This window comes from Ranitomeya variabilis, chromosome 6 (assembly GCF_051348905.1).
Source record: "Ranitomeya variabilis isolate aRanVar5 chromosome 6, aRanVar5.hap1, whole genome shotgun sequence".
In the NCBI taxonomy this organism is placed as follows: domain Eukaryota; kingdom Metazoa; phylum Chordata; class Amphibia; order Anura; family Dendrobatidae; genus Ranitomeya; species Ranitomeya variabilis.
Genome location: NC_135237.1, coordinates 214,935,259 through 214,955,360, shown reverse-complemented (window position 1 = coordinate 214,955,360; position 20,102 = coordinate 214,935,259). Strand labels below are relative to the sequence as shown.

Below are 20,102 nucleotides of genomic sequence, written 5' to 3'. Positions count from 1 at the left end.
AACGGCTAACCACCCCGTCAGACTTTAAACATCGGTTTCCTCTGGATGAGGATTCAATTAAATGGAACATCCCAAAAATAGATGTTCAGGTGGCTAGAGTGGCAAAAAAGACTGCCCTGCCGTTCGAAGACTCCTCCCAGTTAAAAGATCCCTTAGATAAGACAATTGAAAGCCTACTCAAAAAATCCTGGGAAACTTCCACTTCAGCCCTCAGGTTCAATATTGCATCCACCTGTGTAGCCCTCCCTGTCTTCCGCTGGATGGAAGAATTAGAAAACCACATCTCTCAGGGTACTCCGAGAGATGAAGTATTGGACTCCTTGCCTATTTTACATAGAGCAACTGGATTTCTTGCAGACGCCTCACTGGAATCCATCCGTGTAGCCGCCAGATCTTTAGTCCAGACAAATTCATCCAGAAGAGCTCTCTGGCTAAAGATGTGGAGTGGAGATGTCACTTCAAAAATAAAGCTGTGTTCCATTCCCTTTAAGGGTGACTGTGTTCGGGCCCTCATTAGATGACATCCTGGAAAAAGCCACGGACAGGAAAAAGACTCTTCCTGAACCTCTCCTCCCAGGAAGCGTTTTTTTTCGGGCTTCCCAGTCTCAGCCCTCCCAGGTAAAGGGAAAAGGAAAATCCGGTAGGTGGAGTTATGCCAAGGGAAAACCCAAAAATATCCTTATTCCCCAGCAGCCACAGCAAGAAAAACAATGACTCCGATCCGGTGGGGGGGAGGCTTTCGAACTTCGTTCAGTTGGCAGAATATCTCCAACAGCCCTTGGGTCGTAAGTGTTATCCAACAGGGTCTTCTTATAGAGTTCGAGGCGCCTCCTCCTAGGATCCTAAGAGTCACCTCCCCATCATCTCGGGAGACTCAGAAGTTAATGATGTCAGGTTTACAAGATCTGATGACCTCGAGAGCTATTTCAATGGTCCCGGTAAACGAACAGGGAAAAGGGCATTACTCCCCCATATTTATGGTAAAAAAAGCCTTCCGGACAAGCCCGGATCATAATAAATTTAAAAGCTCTCAACCAATACATTACTTACCGCAAATTCAAAATGGAGTCAGTAAAATCAGCCATTCCTCTGATAGCTCCTCATTCTTATATGGCAACAATAGACCTCAAAGATGCCTATTTCCATATTCCGATACATCCTCGTCACAGGAGATATCTAAGATTTGCGGTCCAGTTGAATCACAAGATTCTACATTTTCAATACAATGTTCTCCCCTTCGGGATCTCCTCAGCCCCAAGGGTTTTTTCCAGAGTCATGGCGGAAGCTGTATCTCATATCAAAAACCAAGACGTCGCCATAGTACCTTACTTGGATGACCTTCTAATCATCGGTCCTTCCGCCGAAATTCTCAGAGGATTGCCAGAACTCTGAACATCTTACGACTTTTAGGTTGGATACCCAATCTAAAGAAGTCTCATCTATTACCATCAAGAGTGATAAAAATTTTTGGGGTCCTATTGGACTCGGAAAATCAAAAATCCTTTCTACCAGAAGAGCACCGGAAGAACCTGATATCCAAGGTCCTAGACTTCAAAAAACAAAGGTCCCCCTACTCTGCGGACAGCAATGTCTCTTCTGGGGTCGATGACGGCCTGCATACAATCAGTCCAGGGGGCTCAGGCCCATTCCAGAGTTCTGCAGGCACATATTCTGGAAAACTGGAATGGAAATCCAAATTTCCTAAACAGAAGAGTATACACTCCAGGGAAGGTAAAGGCCTCGTTAACCTGGTGGGTGATACAAACAAACCTGCTAATAGGGGTGGACTGGATACAAAATCCTCTGGTGACAGTGACAACAGATACCATTCTAAAAGGCTGGGGTGCGGTTGTGTTGCAGGTCCCATTCCAGGGTCACTGGAATCGAAAAGAAAGCTCCAGTTCTTCCAATCTCAGAGAATTGATGGCAGTGGAGAAGGCCCTTCTAGCCGCCAACAGTCTAATTGTAGGTCATGTCAGAGTGTACTCGGACAATATAACGACTGTAACGCATCTCAAACACCAGGGGAGTCCAAAGTTCAACCACTTGAAAGTAGTATCAAGCAGAATTTTTTGCTGGGCAGAGAAACAACTCCTCTCACTATCAGCAATACACCTCAAAGGGTCAGTAAATGTTCAAGCAGATCTCCTAAGTCGTCACGACTTACAACCAGGAGAATGGAGCCTGAAGACAGATGTTTTCAGGATGTTGACGAACAGATGGGGCCTTCTAGACATAAATTTCTTAGCTTCAAGTCAGAATGCTCAGGTCGAGAACTACTTCTCTGTAGACCCCAGAGACAAGTCTCAGGGAGTAGACGCCTTTGCTCATACATGGAGATTCCGGCTAGCATACGTGTTTCCTCCAATAATGTTGCTTGCAAGGACCCTTCGGAAGATCCGAGACGATCAAGTCCCAACTATCCTGGTAGCTCCGGCATGGCCGAAGAGGAGCTGGTACCACCTCATCAGAGAATTACAAGTGGATGGTCCAGTTTCTCTACAAGCATCAGAGGATCTTCTCCTCCAGGGTCCCTTTTTTCATCCGAACCCCCAAAAATTCAAGCTGGCAGCCTGGCTATTGTAGCCCAGGTATTAAGAGCTAAAGGACTTTCAGAGTCAGTGATTTCTACTTTACAAAAATCCAGAAAACCTGTCACCAACGCTATATATAGCAAAATTTGGAAAAGATTCTCCTCGTGGTGTCATCCTCATAATCCTGACCCCTTCCACCCTAATATCTCACAAATATTAGACTTTCTACAAAAAGGATTAGAGTTGGGGTTGAAGCAGAGTACATTAAAAGTTCAAGTATCAGCTTTGAGTTCTGTCTTTGACCAAGACCTTGCAGGTCATCGTTGGATAAAAAGCTTTATAGTCTCAGCATCAAGACATTGTCCAAAACAACAAATCTTTGTACCATCATGGGACTTAAATATAGTCCTAAAGGGCCTTACGGCTCCTCCATTTGAGCCATTATCATCTTGTTCCTCACAGCTCCTGTCCTGCAAAACTGCCTTCTTAGTTGCCATTTCTACTGCAAGACGAGTGGGGGAAATACAAGCCCTCTCAATTAGAGAACCTTATCTTAGCATAAGGGACGATTCCATTGTGTTCCGACCAGATCCATGTTTTCTTCCGAAAGTAGTGTCAGAATTTCACCGATCACAGGACATAGTCCTTCCATCGTTCTGTCACAATCCTACAAGTCCGGAAGAACACAGATTCCATACCTTGGATGTACGTCGTATAGTATTACACTATTTGGAACAAACTAAATCCTTCAGAATTGACCAAAATCTCTTCGTTCATTTATCTGGCCGAAACAAGGGCAAGAAAGTAGCGAAGAGTACCATTGCCAACTGGATAAAAAAGGCCATTACTGAGGCGTATCTAGCTCAGAATATTGCGGTTCCTGCTGGCCTAAAGGCTCATTCCACCAGATCTACCTCCGTCTCTTGGGCTGAAAGGGCTGGTGCTTCCATGGAGCAGATTTGCAGGGTTGCAACATGGTCTTCTCTACACACCTTTACTAAGCATTATAGATTGGACTTCTGGTCCAACCGGGATCTAGTCTTTGGACGGAAAGTTCTTCAGGCTGTGGTCCCTCCCTAAATACAGAATTGGTTGGCATTCCTCCTGGGCTGTTGTGGAAGGCAACTAGAGAAAATAGAATTATTCTTACCGTTAATTCGGTTTCTAGGAGCCTTCCACGACAGCATTAATTCCCTCCCGATGTTCTTGGATATTTTTCTGAGAACCTAAAAGGTAACCGGTGCTATGGGTCAGTTGTAAGTCACTGGTTAATGTGAAGTGGGAGGCGTTTTTAACCTCTTGTGCTTCCTGTCCCCCATTAGGGTATGGAGACAACCTCCTGGGCTGTCGTGGAAGGCTCTTAGAAATGGAATTAACGGTAAGAATAATTCTATTTTCTGTTCCCCAATCTATTTCAGGGTAGTTGAAGTCCCCCATAATAATGACTTCTTCTTGAGTCGCAGATTCATCTATTTGCTTTACGAGGATCCTCTCCTTTGCTTCCATTATTTTTAAAGACTTATAACTAACCCCCAGTAGTAATTTTATTTTTTTTTTCCCTCCCCTTATCTCCACCCACAGGGACTCTGCATTTTCATTAGATTCACCTATATTATCACGCAGGATGGGTTTTAAGGATGATTTTACATATAGACACACACCTCCCCCTCGCTTATCCGTTAGGCCATTTCTGAACAGACTATAGCCCTGCAAGTTAACAGCCCAGTCATGGCTCTCATCCAGCCATGTCTCAGATATCCCCACCATGTCATAATTATGCTCCAACAACATTAATTCTAATTCGTCGATTTTGTTGGCGAGGCTTCTGGCATTAGTATACATGCACTTTATGTATCTCTCTGTACCTCTATTCTTTCCTAAATTATTAATAATAATAATAATTTTTATTTATATAGCGCCAACATATTCCGCAGCGCTTTACAAATTATAATTGTTCTAACCCCACCCCCCATGCCACCGCCACCCCCAACGTCCTTTTTTGTGCCCAGGTCTCTATCTGCATTATCTTCCCCGCCTATAAAATGAATACCCTCCCCCCCCCATCCCTAGTTTAAGCCCTCCTCCAACCTTCTAGCCATTTTCTCCCCCAGAACAACTGCACCTTCCCCATTGAGGTGCAGCCCGTCCCTAGAGTAGAACCTGTAGCCAACTGAAAAGTAGGCCCAGTTCTGTATGAACCCAAACCCCTCCTTCCTACACCAATTCCTGAGCCACTTATTAACCTCCCTAATCTCCCATTGCCTCTCTTTGGTACCGGCAGTATTTCGGAAAATACCACGTTGGAGGTCCTTGCTTTCAGCTTGCAGCCTAATTCCCTGAAATCATCTTTAAGGACCTTCCACTCTATATATTTCCAAACTAATCTCTCAATATCTTCCCTCACGTAATCACCGGTTTTCTCAAGACCATCTTCTCTCCTGCACGCTTATTCGCTCCTCACCCAATCGCCACCAAGACTTCTCCCGAATATCCCCCATCCTCTGGAATTCTGTGCCCCAACACATCCGGTTATCCACCACATTTGGATCCTTCAAAAAAAACCTGAAAACCCACCTCTTCAAAGAAGCTTACAGCCTGTAATGACCACATGGCCACCTCAACACCATGGGAGCTACTGCAACCCCTGACCTACTGTCTCCTTCCCCATAATCCTGTAGAATATAAGCCCGCAAGGGCAGGGTCCTCTTCCCTCTGTACCAGTCTGTCATTGTTAGTTTTGTTTACTGTAAGTGATATTTGTATTTTGATGTAACCCCGTCTAATGTACAGCACCATGGAATTAATGGTGCTATATAAATAAATTAATAATAATAATCTGTGAAGAGCACAGGGCGCCAGTGGCAAATTTGCCAATCCTGGTGTTCTGTGGCAAATGCCAAGCGTCCTGCACGGTGTTGGGCTGTGAGCACAACCCCATCTGTGTACGTCGGGCACTCAGACCATCCGCATAGTCGGTTTCTTACAGTTTGTTCAGACACATGCACATTTGTGGCCTGCTAGAGGTCATTTTGCAGGGCTCCTGCAGTACTCCTCCTGTTCCTCCTTGCACAAAGGCTGAGGTAGCGGTCCTGCTGCTGGGTTGTTGCCCTTCTATGGCCCCCTCCACGTCTCCTGATGTACTGGCCTGTCTCTTGGTAGCGCCTCCAGCCTCTGGACACTTCGCTGACAGACACAGCAAACCTTCTTGCCACAGCTCTCATTGATGTGCCCTCCTGGATTAGCTGCACTACCTGAGCCACTTGTGTGGGTTGTAGAGTCCTTCTCATGCTACCCCGAGTGTGATAGCACAACCAACATTCAAAAGTGACCAAAACGTCAGCTAGAAAGCATTGGTACTGATATGTGGTCTGTGGTCCCCACCTGCAGAACCACTCCTTTATTGAGTGTCTTGATAATTGCCAATAACTTCCATCTGTTGTCTATTCCATTTGCACAACAGCATGTGAAAATGTCAATGTCAATCAGTGTTGCTTCCTAAGTGGACAGTTTGATTTCACAGAAGTTTGTTTTACTTGGAGTTATATTCTGTTGCATGTGTTCCCTTTTTATTTTTTTAAGCAGTGTGTATAGATAGGAAAAAGCTGTAGGCAGACACACATCTGGGTGAAAAACTGTGGAAGTAGGTAGAGACTGAATATGTAAATTAAAGTCTGTCGTGCTGATTCATCTTTCTTTCTTTCTTTCTTTCTTTCTTTCTTTCTTTCTTTCTTTCTTTCTTTCTTTCTTTCTTTCTTTCTTTCTTTCTTTCTTTCTTTCTTTCTTTCTTTCTTTCTTTCTTTCTTTCTTTCTTTCTTTCTTTCTTTCTTTCTTTCCTCTTAACCTAACTTGTATGTGCTTTGAAAAAATTCACCCAACCTTGACTTACCATAATCTTCCATTTGAACCCAGACCAAGGTGCATTTTATTATAAGAATCAGCGCGACTGGTTTGTAATGTGACATTGATTTTTTTAATGCCAGGTCTGCCACTACTTGTGCAAAGAACTATTGCCCGAACAATCGTTTTGCAAGAGAGTATTGGAAAAGGTCGCTTTGGAGAAGTATGGCGTGGAAAGTGGAGAGGTGAAGAAGTAGCAGTGAAAATTTTTTCCTCAAGAGAAGAGCGCTCATGGTTCCGCGAGGCCGAAATCTACCAAACTGTGATGCTACGTCATGAAAATATCCTTGGCTTTATTGCGGCAGACAACAAAGGTCTGTAAACTTCGTTACTATATATAATAAAAGGATAGATGAAACAAGTGGTTAAAGGGGCTTGGGCTAGTTTCACATTTGCATCTATGTGTGCAGCGTATCAACCGCAAAGCATGCTAATGCAGCGTTTATCTGCATCAACTTACGCATGACTGCAAAAAAAACTGTGTGTGCATGCTTTTGTATGCGTTTTTTGCCTGTGTTTGCGTTTTTTATGCGCATCCGTTCGATATTTCCAGGAGGACGTGTCTCAATCGGTTCCTGGACATGCAGTATGTGTTCCCATAGACATTAATGCGTTTTTATTAATGCACTCATCCGCATGTTTATGCCTGCGCGTATTTGACGAATTTTTAACGCTTCAAAAAATGCAACATGTTGCATTAGGTGGACCCTGCCGCACACCGAGAAACGATCCATGTGTACGCATCCGCAGGTGAACGCATACAAACGCATGTCCCTGCGTACACCATGTTAAAGATATGTACGCTGGACGCATGCGGATGAAATGCTGCTTACACAAATGCAAATGTGAAACCAGTTTGAACAGTCATGCCTTGCTGACCAAGTTCCACCGCTTGGTGCTTCACTGTGGGGCCAATCATTTAAATACAACTTGACACCTGTTTGTTGACCCTCTATCTCCAACCTTCCCACTTACTCGATTGACAACTGTGGCTTCATAAAGCCGGAGAAGGGTGGATCTAGAGGGAAACCAAGCTGGTAGGGAGGTGTATATAAATGACTGGCCCCGCCATGAAGCACTGAGCGCCTGTACTTTGTTTCAACATTAAAAAAGTTGTCCTCTACTTGGACAACTTTATTCTCATACCCCTCTCTTGGCCCTGATAACACAATAAAGCATATACTCTCCTCCCGTGCCAACACTGTTCCATTGGTGTCGGCACTCTTTCCCCGGAGCCAGGGCCGTATTTGGCCTTCATGCTGCCTTAGGCACTTTTCGTGGTCGCGCCCCTTACTGACGTCACACACTGAGTCTGTGCACTCGACATCTATTTAAGGCAGATGTACTCTATAAAATGCTTTAAAAAGAGCTAATTAACCCCTTCCCAACATGCCCCGTACTAGTACGGCGCATGTCGGGTCCCCTGCTTTGATGTTGGCTCCTGCGGTGAGCCCACATCAAAGTCGCGACATGTCAGCCTTTTTGTATAGCTGACATGTGCGCGCAATAGCTGCGGGTGAAATCGCGATTCACCCGCCGCTATTAACCTGTTAAATGCCGCTGTCAAACACTGACAGCGGCATTTAATCGGCGCTTCCGGACGCGCGGCCGGAAATGAGCGCATTGCCGACCCCTGTCACATGATCGGGGGTCGGCGATGCGTCAGGATGGTAACCATAGAGGTCCTTGAGACCTCTATGGTTACTGATGCTAGCCTGCTGTGAGCACCCCCCTGTGGTCGGCGCTCATAGCAAGCCTGCATTTCAGAAAAAATAGCAGTGATCTGATGATCGCTGCTATGTAGCAGAGCCGATCAGGCTATGCCAGCTTCTAGCCTCCCATGGAGGCTATTGAAGCATGGCAAAAGTTAAAAAAAATAAAAAAAATGTTTTTAGAAATATGAAAAAAATAAAAAAATATATAAGTTTAAATCACCCCCCTTTCGCCCCATCCAAAATAAAAAAAAAACCAAACCTACACATATTTGGTATCGCCGCGTTCAGAATTGCCCGATCTATCAATAAAAAAAAACATTAACCTGATCACTAAATGGCATAGTGAGAAAAAAATTCAAATCGCCAGAATTACATTTTTCCTATCGCCATGACAGCACCCTTACGAGAGAGGGGATCCGCCCACCATCTGAACAGGAACCTACAGGATTTAAATGGGCGTTCCCCCTCACCACTCCAGTTTGGGTTCCTGTCCGGATGGCAGGAGACTGCAGGTCTCTTACCCAGGTCCACCAGGCCTCTGCGCGGTATCCACGGGAACGGCAGAATCGGGGACTTTGGAAGCAGCGTGGGGGGTGTTCTTTTTCAGACCCCTCCTCGTCTGGCCCTACGGTGATGCGATCCCAGGGGTCGGGCAGTGCCGCCCTGGGTCGCATGAGCGCGGTGCCGGCTCGGCGTTTCTTCAAGCACATGACCCGGAAGTGGAAGGTAGGACTTCCGGGGGTTGCTGGGAGAGGAGGCGTGGCTGCTAGTATTAAACAACGGAGGCTGCGAGACAATGTGCGGCAGAAATGTCCTCGGTTGCGGACACAGAGCACCTTCAGGTGGAGGTGCCTGACCAGTGCAAGAAGAGTTGACAGCAGCCGCTCCAGAAGCAGCAGCAGTGTGGTACGGGGGCAGCAGCATGCAGGTGCCTCAACGTCACGTATGGATTCTCCTCCTCAGAGACCAGTACTACCCAGTTCAGCCTTGGTGAGTGTTATCTGGAAGCACCTAGTAGCTGATATGGTCCATTTTTTCTTGTGCTTTGTTATAGGCCAAAAAGACGGCTAAATCCAAACATAAGCAATGTGCTTTATGTGCAGTTCCTTTGCCTGATAGCTATCAAAAAAGGCTCTGCCAAACTTGTATTTGTCAGACCTTAGAAGAAGAGGCTCCCCTTCGTGCATCAGACCTCAGGGCAGTCATAAGGGAAGAAATTAATTATTTCCTTAAAGGCAGTCTGAATGAGAGATCCATTTGAGGTATCACCTGGATTGAGCCCGTCTTTGCAAGAAGGTGAATGTTCACGTTCCTCATCACCATCCTCTTTGGATGAGAGGGAAGACCGTGTTTTTCAGTAGATGGGATGGACGTATGGTTAAGGCAGTTCGCACAACCATGGGGGTTGCAGAGAACAAGGAGCCAAAGTCAACCCAAGATATAATGTTTGCAGGGTTGTGCCAGAGGAACCGTAGGTCATTTCCAGTAGTAGATACGGTGAAGGACCTTATTAAGCGAGAATGGGATAAGCAGGATAAGGGTTTCCTACCATCGTCAGCAAAAAGAAGATACCCTTTTGATGATAAGGTTCTAGCGGAATGGGTAAAGGTTCCTAAAGTGGATGCGGCTATGGCTTCCACATCTAAATCAGGCACCTTACCGCTGGAGGGTGTAGGTCTTCTGAAAGATCCTTCGGATAGAAAAGCAGACATGTTACTTAAAATAGTTTGGGAAGCATCGTCAGGGGCATTTAAACCGGCAATTGCCGGTACCTGCACTGCCAGATCAGTTATGGTCTGGGTAGCCCAGCTGGAGGAGCAGCTAAAGACTAAAGTACCTCGTGATAAATTGCTGAATTCACTATCCCAGATTCGGGAAGGTGTGGCGTATTTGGCGGATGCCTCGGTGGACTCCCTGAAACTTGCAGCCAGATCAGCAGGACTCTCAAATGCTGCCCGGCGAGCTTTATGGCTTAAGACCTGGAAAGGGGATGCGCAGGCTAGAGATAAACTGTGTACTATTCCGTGTAGGGGTGAGTACTTATTTGGCCCGGTGCTGGATGACATCCTGGCTAAGGCTGAGGATAGGAAGAAGGGTTTTCCTAAAGTATACCTTTAGGAATACCTTCAAGAAACGCTTCCCATACCGGAGACCCAACTCAACCTGAGATTGGGAGCCGACGGAGCCGAAGAAGAAAATTTCAGACTTTAATACCTCATCATCTTCCTCAAGACGTAGGCGAAATTACCGTTAAATCACATCTTCCAGTAGGGGGCAGATTAAGACATTTCTATACTCAGTGGGCCAGAATAACTTCCAGTAATTGGATTCTGGGTATAGTTAGGTCAGGATTAAAATTAGAGTTTCGGGAAAGACCTTCCGATTACTATGTATTGACTGCCCCTGGTTCCTTAGATCAACAGAAGGCCCTGGAAAAAGAGGTTCAGATGTTGAGACAGAAGGAGGTTATTGTAGAGGTTCCAAAAGATCAGGAGGGGGAAGGGTTCTATTTCCCTTTATTTTTAATCTCCAAACCTGATGGTTCCTTTCGAACCATCATAAATTTACGAAAGCTGAACAAATTTCTACAATACCATGCCTTTAAGATGGAATCAATTAAAACGGCGACTAAACTTCTTTTTCCCAGGTGTTATATGACAGTCCTGGATTTAAGAGATGCATACTACCATCTGCCCATTCACAAGCATCACCAACGGTTCCTCAGAATGGCGGTGCGCTTAATCGATCAGTTCAGGCACTTTCAGTTTACGGGAATGCCATTTGGATTATCTATGGCATCAAGGGTGTTTACTAAAATCATTGCGGAAGTAATGGCCTATATCAGAGAGCAAGATACATTAGTTATACCCTACTTGGATGACTTCCTAGTAGTGGGTAGTTCGTTTGTCCAGTGTAAAAGTCACCTAAACTGTATAATATCTTCTCTACAGGACCTGGGTTGTCTGGTCAATCTAGAGAAGTCAAAACTAGAGCCATCAACGAATCAGACTTTCCTGGGTATTCTGCTAAATTCAGAGAATCAGCTATGTTTTCTTCCAGAAGAAAAGATGCAGAAGATTATACACAATGTCAGGACTGTGATAAAAAAACCAGATCTGACCTTGAGAGACGCAATGTCCCTGTTGGGGTCATTAACATCTTGCATACCGGCCGTTCAGTGGGCTCAATTCCACACTCGGATATTGCAAGCCCAAGTCCTGGATACAGAAAGGAGTCTTCAAGGTCACCTAAGCGGAAGACTCAGGCTATCCACCACCACTCTGAACAGTCTAAAATGGTGGCTAAATATGGAACATTTGGCAAAAGGGGTACATTGGGAACTAGTACCAGACAACACGGTCACAACCGATGCCAGTCCAATAGGATGGGGAGCTCACATAGGAGATGTTTGGACTCAAGGGCATGGTCTCTCTTAGAGACCCAAGAGTCCTCAAATTGGAAGGAGCTCACGGCAGTAAAAAATACCCTGCTCAGATGGCTACCGTTCCTGCGGGACTCGCATGTAAGGGTCCAGTCAGACAACACGACAGTGGTAGCATATCTCAACCATCAGGGAGGGACAAGGTCAAAGTCTCTGATGAACACCACCGCAGACATACTCGACATAGCCGAAGCTCATTTTCGCTCTCTTTCAGCGGTTCACATACGAGGAGAACACAACACAGAGGCAGATTATCTCAGCCGTCATTCTCTGCGTCAGGGGGAATGGGCTCTAAATCGGCTAGTATTCAAACTGATAGTGGGTCTGTGGGGGTTACCCGTTATAGATCTGTTTGCTACGAGGGAAAACAGACAGACCAGGAAGTTTGCATCCCTTCAGGTAGCGGACAAACCTTGTATAATAGATTCCCTTCAGATTCATTGGGATTTCCCTCTAGCATATGCATTTCCCCCAATATGTCTGATCCCTCTAGTTCTCAGGAAGATCAGGAAGGAGGGGGTGAGAGTAATCCTAATTGCCCCTTCTGGCCCAGGAGGGCATGGTTCTCCTTACTCAGGGCAATGTCAGTGACTGACCCCTGGGTGTTGCCCGTGAGTCCGGAACTTCTTTCTCAGGGTCCATTTCGTTATCCCAATGTGGAATCTCTGCATTTGTCTGCATGGAATTTGAGAGGGAATTATTAAAAAGGAGGGGATTTTCTGACGCTTTGATATCTACCCTTTTAAGTAGCCGAAAAGAAGTCACTACTAAAATTTACTGTAAGATCTGGAAAAAATTCCTTGCCTTTTATCAACAGCCTTTCACGGACAAAATTCCAATTCCGGCTATTCTGGAGTTCTTACAGAAGGGCTGAGAATTGGGTTTGGCGGTAAATACCCTTAGAGTTCAGGTATCAGCCCTGAGCGCATTATATAACAGCAATGTGGCGGGAAATAGATGGATATCTAGATTCATTAAAGCTACTGAACGTAGTAACCCGGTTCATATTGTTAGATTGCCGCCATGGGATCTAAATTTGGTTTTGGATGCTTTAACAGAACCCCCTCTTTGAGCCGTTAGATTCTGTCTCCATTAAAAATTTAACTTTAAAAACTGCTCTTCTAGTGGCCTTGACTTCTGCTAGAAGAGTGAGTGATATGCAAGCATTGTCGGTAGACCCTCCTTATCTAATGGTCTTTCAGGATAGGATAGTTTTGAAACCGGATCCAGCATATCTGCCAAAGGTAGCTTCTAAATTCCACAGAAGTCAGGAAATATATTTACCATCATTTTGTGATAATCCAGTTTCAGCAGAAGAGCAGAAATGTCATATGTTAGACGTTAGAAGAACAGTATTAGAATACTTGCGCAAAACAGAACCTTGGAGGCAGAGTTAGGGCTCTGTTTGTTTCCTTTCAGAACCCAAGGAAGGGTGCGAGTGTTACAAAAGGTTCTATTGCCAGATGGATCAGAGATGTAATATGTCTTGCCTATACTGCCAAAGGTCAGATTCCACCAGAAGGCATCAAGGCCCACTCCACTTGAGCTATGGCCTCATCCTGGGCGGAGAAAACGGACGTCTCCATAGACGTGATATGTAAGGCGGCAACGTGGTCATCTCCTTCCACCTTTTATAATCATTACCGTCTTGATCTATCATCTAAGGCCAATTTAGACTTTGGCCGTTCAGTACTTAGTGCTGTAGTCCCTCCCAGGTGATTAGTCTTTGAAAGTCTCTCGTAAGGGTGCTGTCGTGGCGATAGGAAAACCGGTTTTTACTTACCAATAATAGGATTTTACAGAGTCCACGACAGCACCCGCACATTCCGCCCCGTAGTTAATCACTGGATTCCTGCACTCTATTGGAAGGTGTGCCTTTAATTGTCACTCTTTAGAAGGTGATGGTATTTAGTAATGTTTAAGTATATATGATTGTGTACTAACTCAATGGCGGTGTCCCTTATACTCTGAAACACAAACTGGAGTGGTGAGGGGGACCGCCCCTTTAAATCCTGTAGGTTCCTGTCCAGATGGTGGGCGGATCCCCTCTTTCCTGAGGGTGCTGTCGTGGACTCTGTAAAATCCTATTACCGGTAAGTAAAAACCGTTTTTTTGGTCGCCGCGACATTGCATTAAAATGCAATAACGGGCGATCAAAAGTACGTATCTGCACAAAAGTGGTATCATTAAAAACGTCAGCTCGGCACGCAAAAAATAAGCCCTCACCCGACCCCAGATCACGAAAAATGGAGAGGCTACGGGTATCGGAAAATGGCGCTTTTTTACTTATTTTTTTTTTTTTTTAAAGCAAAGTTTTGATTTTTTTTTCACCACTTAGATAAAAAATAATCTAGACATGTTGGGTGTCTATGAACTCGTAATGACATGGAGAATCATAATATCAGGTCAGTTTTAGCATTTAGTGAAGCTAGCAAAAAAGCCAATCAAAAAAATAGTGTGGGATTGCACTTTTTTAGCAATTTCACATCACTTGGAATTTTTTTCCCGTTTTCTAGTACGACATGGTAAAACCAATGGTGTCGTTCAAAAGTACAGCTCGTCCCGCAAAAAATAAGCCATCACATGACCATATTGACGGAAAAATAAAAGTTTTGGCTCTAGGAAGGAGGGGAGCGAAAAACGAAAACGCAAAAACGAAAAAGGGCCGCAGCGGGAAGGGGTTAAACACTAAAAGAATTATTATCTGCACTTGCTGTGCACAGTTTCAGTCTTTTGAGCATTTTTTTAACACCTTCAGCTTTTCAAAGTCATTTAGAAATTAAAATAGGTGACCTAACCATTGCTTCAGTGAGGAGAGGCCTAGTAATATAGACATGCTGTCTGCTCATTCAACCCTTTTCTTTACTGAAGGTGTTCAAAGGGAAGCCATGAGCAGACAGGTAGCAGGCGTCAGAGCGAGCGTGCAGCCACATTGTGTGCACCCACACTGACATTTGTAGCGCGCTGCTGCACTCATCCAGTGTCGCTGGTTTCACACTTACATTTTTTTTTTTTTTTCAAGTCAGGCAAAATCAGGTTTTTCATCCAAATCGTGATCCTTTCAGGATCCAGTTTTTTGACCATTCACTTTAATGGTGTCAGGAAGCAACCTGAAGTAACATGCACAGACGCTGCAGCACCTTGGATACAGGGACCTCTCTGACCCTGAAAGTTGCGGTGCCACTACTTCCTGGGTCAGTCCGCTCCCTGAATCGAGGTGAATATGAAGGAGTGCCCCTGCCCCCTCCTGACCTCGACCCCAACCTCCCCCCCCCTCCGAAAAGACAACCGATTTCCTGGATTGTCAAACAGAGGGGAGGAGAGGTTACAAAAAAATAAAATAAATTTTTCTCTTCGCCTTGACAGCACCCACTGAGAGAGGGGATCCGCCCCTAGGAACAGGAAAACCTATGGAGAGATAAAAGGGGCGGTCCCCCTCGCTCCCACAGTTTTGGTTTCCTGTTCCTACGGGAATCCATGGAGAGAAGAGGATACCTAGCCTTTATGCCGCTTGCGCAGTTTACCTTGAGGACGGCAAGGGCTCCAGAGCTGGAAGCAGCGTCGGGGGTCCTGGCTCAGCTTCCCCCCTCTGCTGGCAGATGCTGTGAGACCAGGACGGAGAGGTCGTCTGGCTCACAGAAATTCATCCGGCCGGTCTGCAGAGAGCAAGCGCTTAGGTGGGGTGTCGTCGCGCTGTCCTCAGCGGGCGCACAGCGTGGGGCTCCAGTGAATTTCCCCCTGGAAGTAATGCCTAGAACTTCTGGGGTGAACGAGGAGGAGAGATGGTGCCTGCGCAAATACCGAGGGGCTGCGCAGTCGCACACAGTTTGGCCGCTACCCGGATGCAATGGGCACTTCAGGGGCTAACAGGAAGAAGGTGGCGGCCCCCATGTTGAAAAGGACGCCGGCTGTTATGACCTGGTGGTTAAGGAGCAACACTGATATGACCTGGTGGTTAAAGAGCAACATGGGACAAGCTCTGAGGAGGTGGTATCTTTACTGACCGCAGTTCCTAATCCTAACACCAACACTACAAATAGCCGTGGAGTGTTCCTGTCTCTCCCTAGACACCTCGTCACAGCCTGAGAACTAACTACCCCTAAAGATGGAAACAGAAAGCTATCTTGCCTCAGAGAAACTCCCAAAAGGAAAGATAGCCCCCCACAAATATTGACTGTGAGTGAAGAGGGAAATAACATACACAGAAATGAAAACAGATTTTAGCAAAGGAGGCCAATACTAATCTAAATAGACAGAATAGGAAAGGATACTGTGCCGTCAGTATTAAAAACTAAAAATCCACGCAGAGTTTACAAAAATGATCTCCACACCGACTCACGGTGTGAAGGGCAAATCTGCTTCCCCAGAGCTTCCAGCTAGCCTGAATATATCATAATGACAAGCTGGACAAAAGGAAACATAACATGAGCTGAGCAATAAAGTCCAAAGCAAATGGACAACAAAGAACTAGCAAAAACTTATCTTTTGCTGAAATGGACAGGCCATCAGAGAAATCCAAGGAGAGATCTGAATCCCAAACCAGAAACATTGACAGCTGGCATGAACTGAAGACCAGAGCCAGGTTAAATAGCAGAGCCAGGAGAGACGATCAGTGAAAGCAGCTGCTACAGCTAAACTCAAGGAGCAGCAGTTCCACTCGAAACCACCAGAGGGAGCCCAAGGGCAGAACTCACAAAAGTACCATTCACAACCACCGGAGGGAGCCCAAGGACGGAATTCACAACAGCCGGCGCTGATACTCTGGCGTCCAATATGGAATCTGCACAGGACCCTGCGATGTCTTCTGTAGAAGTCACCGCAACTACTCCACGCAGCCGTACCAGCAGCAGTTGCTCTAAACAGAGCGGATCTTCCAGAAAGAGCACCAAGGAGAAAAGGTCGGATCGAGCTACTCCTCAGCCTGAGCCTCAGTCTCCTCCTCGTCAGCCGGTACCTTGGCAGATAGCTTCACTGGGGTGAGTGTGTATCTACCCTATTAAGCTGATTATTGTTCCCTCTCCTTCTGTACACCCTAGGCAAAAAGAACTGAAAAAACTAAACACAGACAGTGTGCGTTATGTCTCCAGCCCCTTCCGGATAGTCACAAAAGGAGACTTTGTAATTCATGCATTGATTCTACCTTACGTGAAGAGGCCTCAGTAAGATCAGAAGACATTAGAAAAATGATTAGGGATGAATTACGAGTCCTGCGTAGTTCAGACAGGATGCTTCATACTAAGGATAAGAGGGGGTACGATTTCCCTATATCTGACCAGTCTTCTGAGATGGATGATGGAAATTCAGATGTTTCCCAAGAATGTTTCCTCAGATGGGGAACAAGATACATGCTTTCCCACAGATAGTATTGATAACCTTCTGAAGTCTGTATGTAACACCATGGGCATCGAGGATTCTAAGGATCCTAAAACGCAGCAGGACATAATGTTTACTGGTCTATCAGAAAGGAAAAGACCCTCTTTTCCAGTAATAGCAGCAGTTAAAATTTAGTCAAAAAAGAATGGGAAAGCCAGGGGCAAAGGGGATTACCACCATCTTCAAAAAGGCGTTATCCCTTCAAGGATGAAGAGTTCTCAGCTTGGTCAAAAGCCCCGAAAGTAGATGCAGCGGTAGCATCTACGTCCAAAAAATCCTTGCTACCCGTGGAAGATTCGGGTTCATTGCAAGACCCACTGGACCGAAAGGCCGACTCTCTCTTAAAAAGAGCATGGGAGTCTTGTACAGGAGCTTTTAGACCGGCTATATCAGCTACTTCCTTTTTTGGAAGTGCATCTGAACAGCAAGGTGGATTGCTGTTGAGGGGAGATAGAGAGAAAAAAAAAATAAATCTATAAATCTTCAGCACAGCGAGTGTGAGCGAGCTGAGTGTGACCTGAGCGTAAGTGTGAACGGCGGTAAGTGTGACTTGTGATTCAGTGAGGAGGTATTTGGAAGGCCTTTAACAAATACCTGTGTGAATTGGAGTGAGTTGCTGAATTGGGAGTAGCTATATTCATAAGGAGTTAACTTAGGGTGGGGGCTCATAATTAAGGGGATATAAGGGGCAGCTGTTTGGGGCTCAAGTCCTTTTTGGAAGTGCATCTGAACAGCAAGGTGGATTGCTGTTGAGGGGAGATAGAGAGAAAAAAAAAATAAATCTATAAATCTTCAGCACAGCGAGTGTGAACGAGCTGAGTGTGACCTGAGCGTAAGTGTGGACGGCGGTAAGTGTGACTTGTGATTCAGTGACTTTGGAATCAGGGAGTTTCCAAAGGAGGAATTGTTTCTGTTTTTTTTTTTTTTGGTTTAATTAATACTTTGTATTTATTTTTAATTAACGTTTCTGTGTGGTGCAATCCCCATTAGGAAATGTGCTCCACAATTGTTAATGCCATCCAGTGTACATCTTGCCACATGTATGCAGTCCTTGACCAGCCGGTCGAGGGTGCATACTGCTGTGCGAGATGTGAGCACATTGTGCATTTGGAAACCCAGATACTGGATCTAAATGTGCAGCTGGCAACACTGAGATCCATAGACAATATGGAGAGGAGTCTTCTGCTCACAGAGCAGACGCTCAATGGGATAGATGAGGAGGGGGATGGTAGGATGGAGCTGCAGGACAGTGTGGCAGTTAGCTGGGTGACAGATAGAAGGCGGGGTAGAGGGAAGAGTGCCAGGGAGGCTAGTCCTGAGCTGGCACACCCCAATAAATTCGCTAAGTTGGCAGATGAGGGGGGTGCCAGTACAGGGGTAGCACTGCTGCAGCCAGGCATGTCCTCTGAAAGCCGGAGGAGTGACTGCTCCAGTAAGGAGGGAAAAAGGAGAGCAGGGCAGGCCAGACAGGTGCTGGTAGTGGGGGACTCAATTATTAGGGGAACAGATAGGGCAATCTGTCACAAAGACAGGGATCGTCGGACGGTGTGCTGCCTACCTGGCGCTCGAGTCCGACACATCGCTGATCGGGTGGACAGATTACTGGGGGGGGCTGGTGAGGACCCAGCGGTCATGGTGCACATTGGCACAAATGACAAAGTTAGAGGTAGGTGGAAGGTCCTTAAAGATGATTTCAGGGAATTAGGCTGCAAGCTGAAAGCAAGGACCTCCAACGTGGTATTTTCCGAAATACTGCCTGTACCACGTGCCACGCCAGAGAGGCAACGGGAGATTAGGGAGGTTAATAAGTGGCTCAGGAATTGGTGTAGGAAGGAGGGGTTTGGGTTCCTGCAGAACTGGGCCGACTTCTCAGTTGGCTACAGGCTCTACGCTAGGGACGGGCTGCACCTCAATGGGGAAGGGGCAGCTGTGCTGGGGGAGAAAATGGTTAGAAGGTTGGAGGAGTGTTTAAACTAGGGATTGGGGGGGAGGGTATTCATTTTATAGGAGGGGAAGATAGTGCAGATAGAGACCTGGGCACAAATAAGGAAGTTGGAGGTGGCGGTGGCATGGGGGGTGGGGTTAGAACAGTTAGTAATTTAAGAAAGAATAGAGGTACAGAGAGTAACATCAAGTGCATGTATACTAATGCCAGAAGCCTCGCCAACAAAATGGATGAATTAGAACTAATGTTGTTGGAGCATAATTATGACATGGTAGGGATATCTGAGACGTGGCTGGATGAGAGCCATGACTGGGCTGTTAACTTGCAGGGCTATAGCCTTTTCAGAAATGACCGTACAGATAAGCGAGGGGGTGGGGTGTGTCTGTATGTAAAATCGACCTTAAAACCCATCCTGCGTGATAATATAGGTGAATCTAATGAAAATGTAGAGTCTCTGTGGGTGGAGATAAGGGGAGGGGGAAAAAATAATAAATTACTGATAGGGGTTTGTTATAAATCTCCAAAACTAATGGAAGCAATGGAGAATATCCTCGTAAAGCAAATAGATGAAGCTGCGACTCAAGGAGAAGTCATTATTATGGGGGACTTCAACTACCCTGAAATAGATTGGGGAACAGAAACCTGCAGTTCCAGCAAAGGTAATCGGTTTTTGACAACTATGAGAGACAATTACCTTTCACAACTGGTTCAGGACCCAACAAGGAGGGGGGCACTGCTAGACCTAATATTAACCAACAGGCCAGACCGCATATCAAATATAAGGGTTGGGGGTCACTTGGGGAATAGTGATCACAAAATAATAAGTTTTCATGTAACCTTTAATAAGATGGGTAGTAGGGGGGTGACAAGGACACTAACCTTCAGGAGGGCAAATTTCCAACGGATGAGAGAGGATCTTGGTGCAATTAACTGGGACGATATCCTGAGACACAAAAATACACAAAATGGGAGACATTTATTAGCATCCTGGATAGGACCTGTGCACAGTATATACCGTATGGGAATAAACATACTAGAAATAGGAGGAAACCAATATGGCTAAATAGAGCTGTAAGGGGCGCAATAAGGGACAAAAAGAAAGCATTTAGAGAATTATAGGAAGTAGGTAGTGAGGAGGCATTAAATAAATACAGAAAATTAAATACATTCTGTAAAAAGCAAATCAAGGCAGCAAA

At 45.7% G+C, this 20,102-nt stretch overlaps 1 protein-coding gene across 1 annotated transcript in view; it reads left to right on the top strand.

Annotated features, from left to right (window-relative positions):
- The window catches only part of TGFBR1 (transforming growth factor beta receptor 1), a 185,423-nt gene that overhangs the window by 70,614 nt on the left and 94,707 nt on the right, over positions 1–20,102 (top strand). The window contains exon 4 of the mRNA XM_077269426.1: positions 6,515–6,745. Coding sequence (XP_077125541.1) covers positions 6,515–6,745 — 231 coding nt within the window. The remainder of the gene's footprint in view (positions 1–6,514; positions 6,746–20,102) is intronic.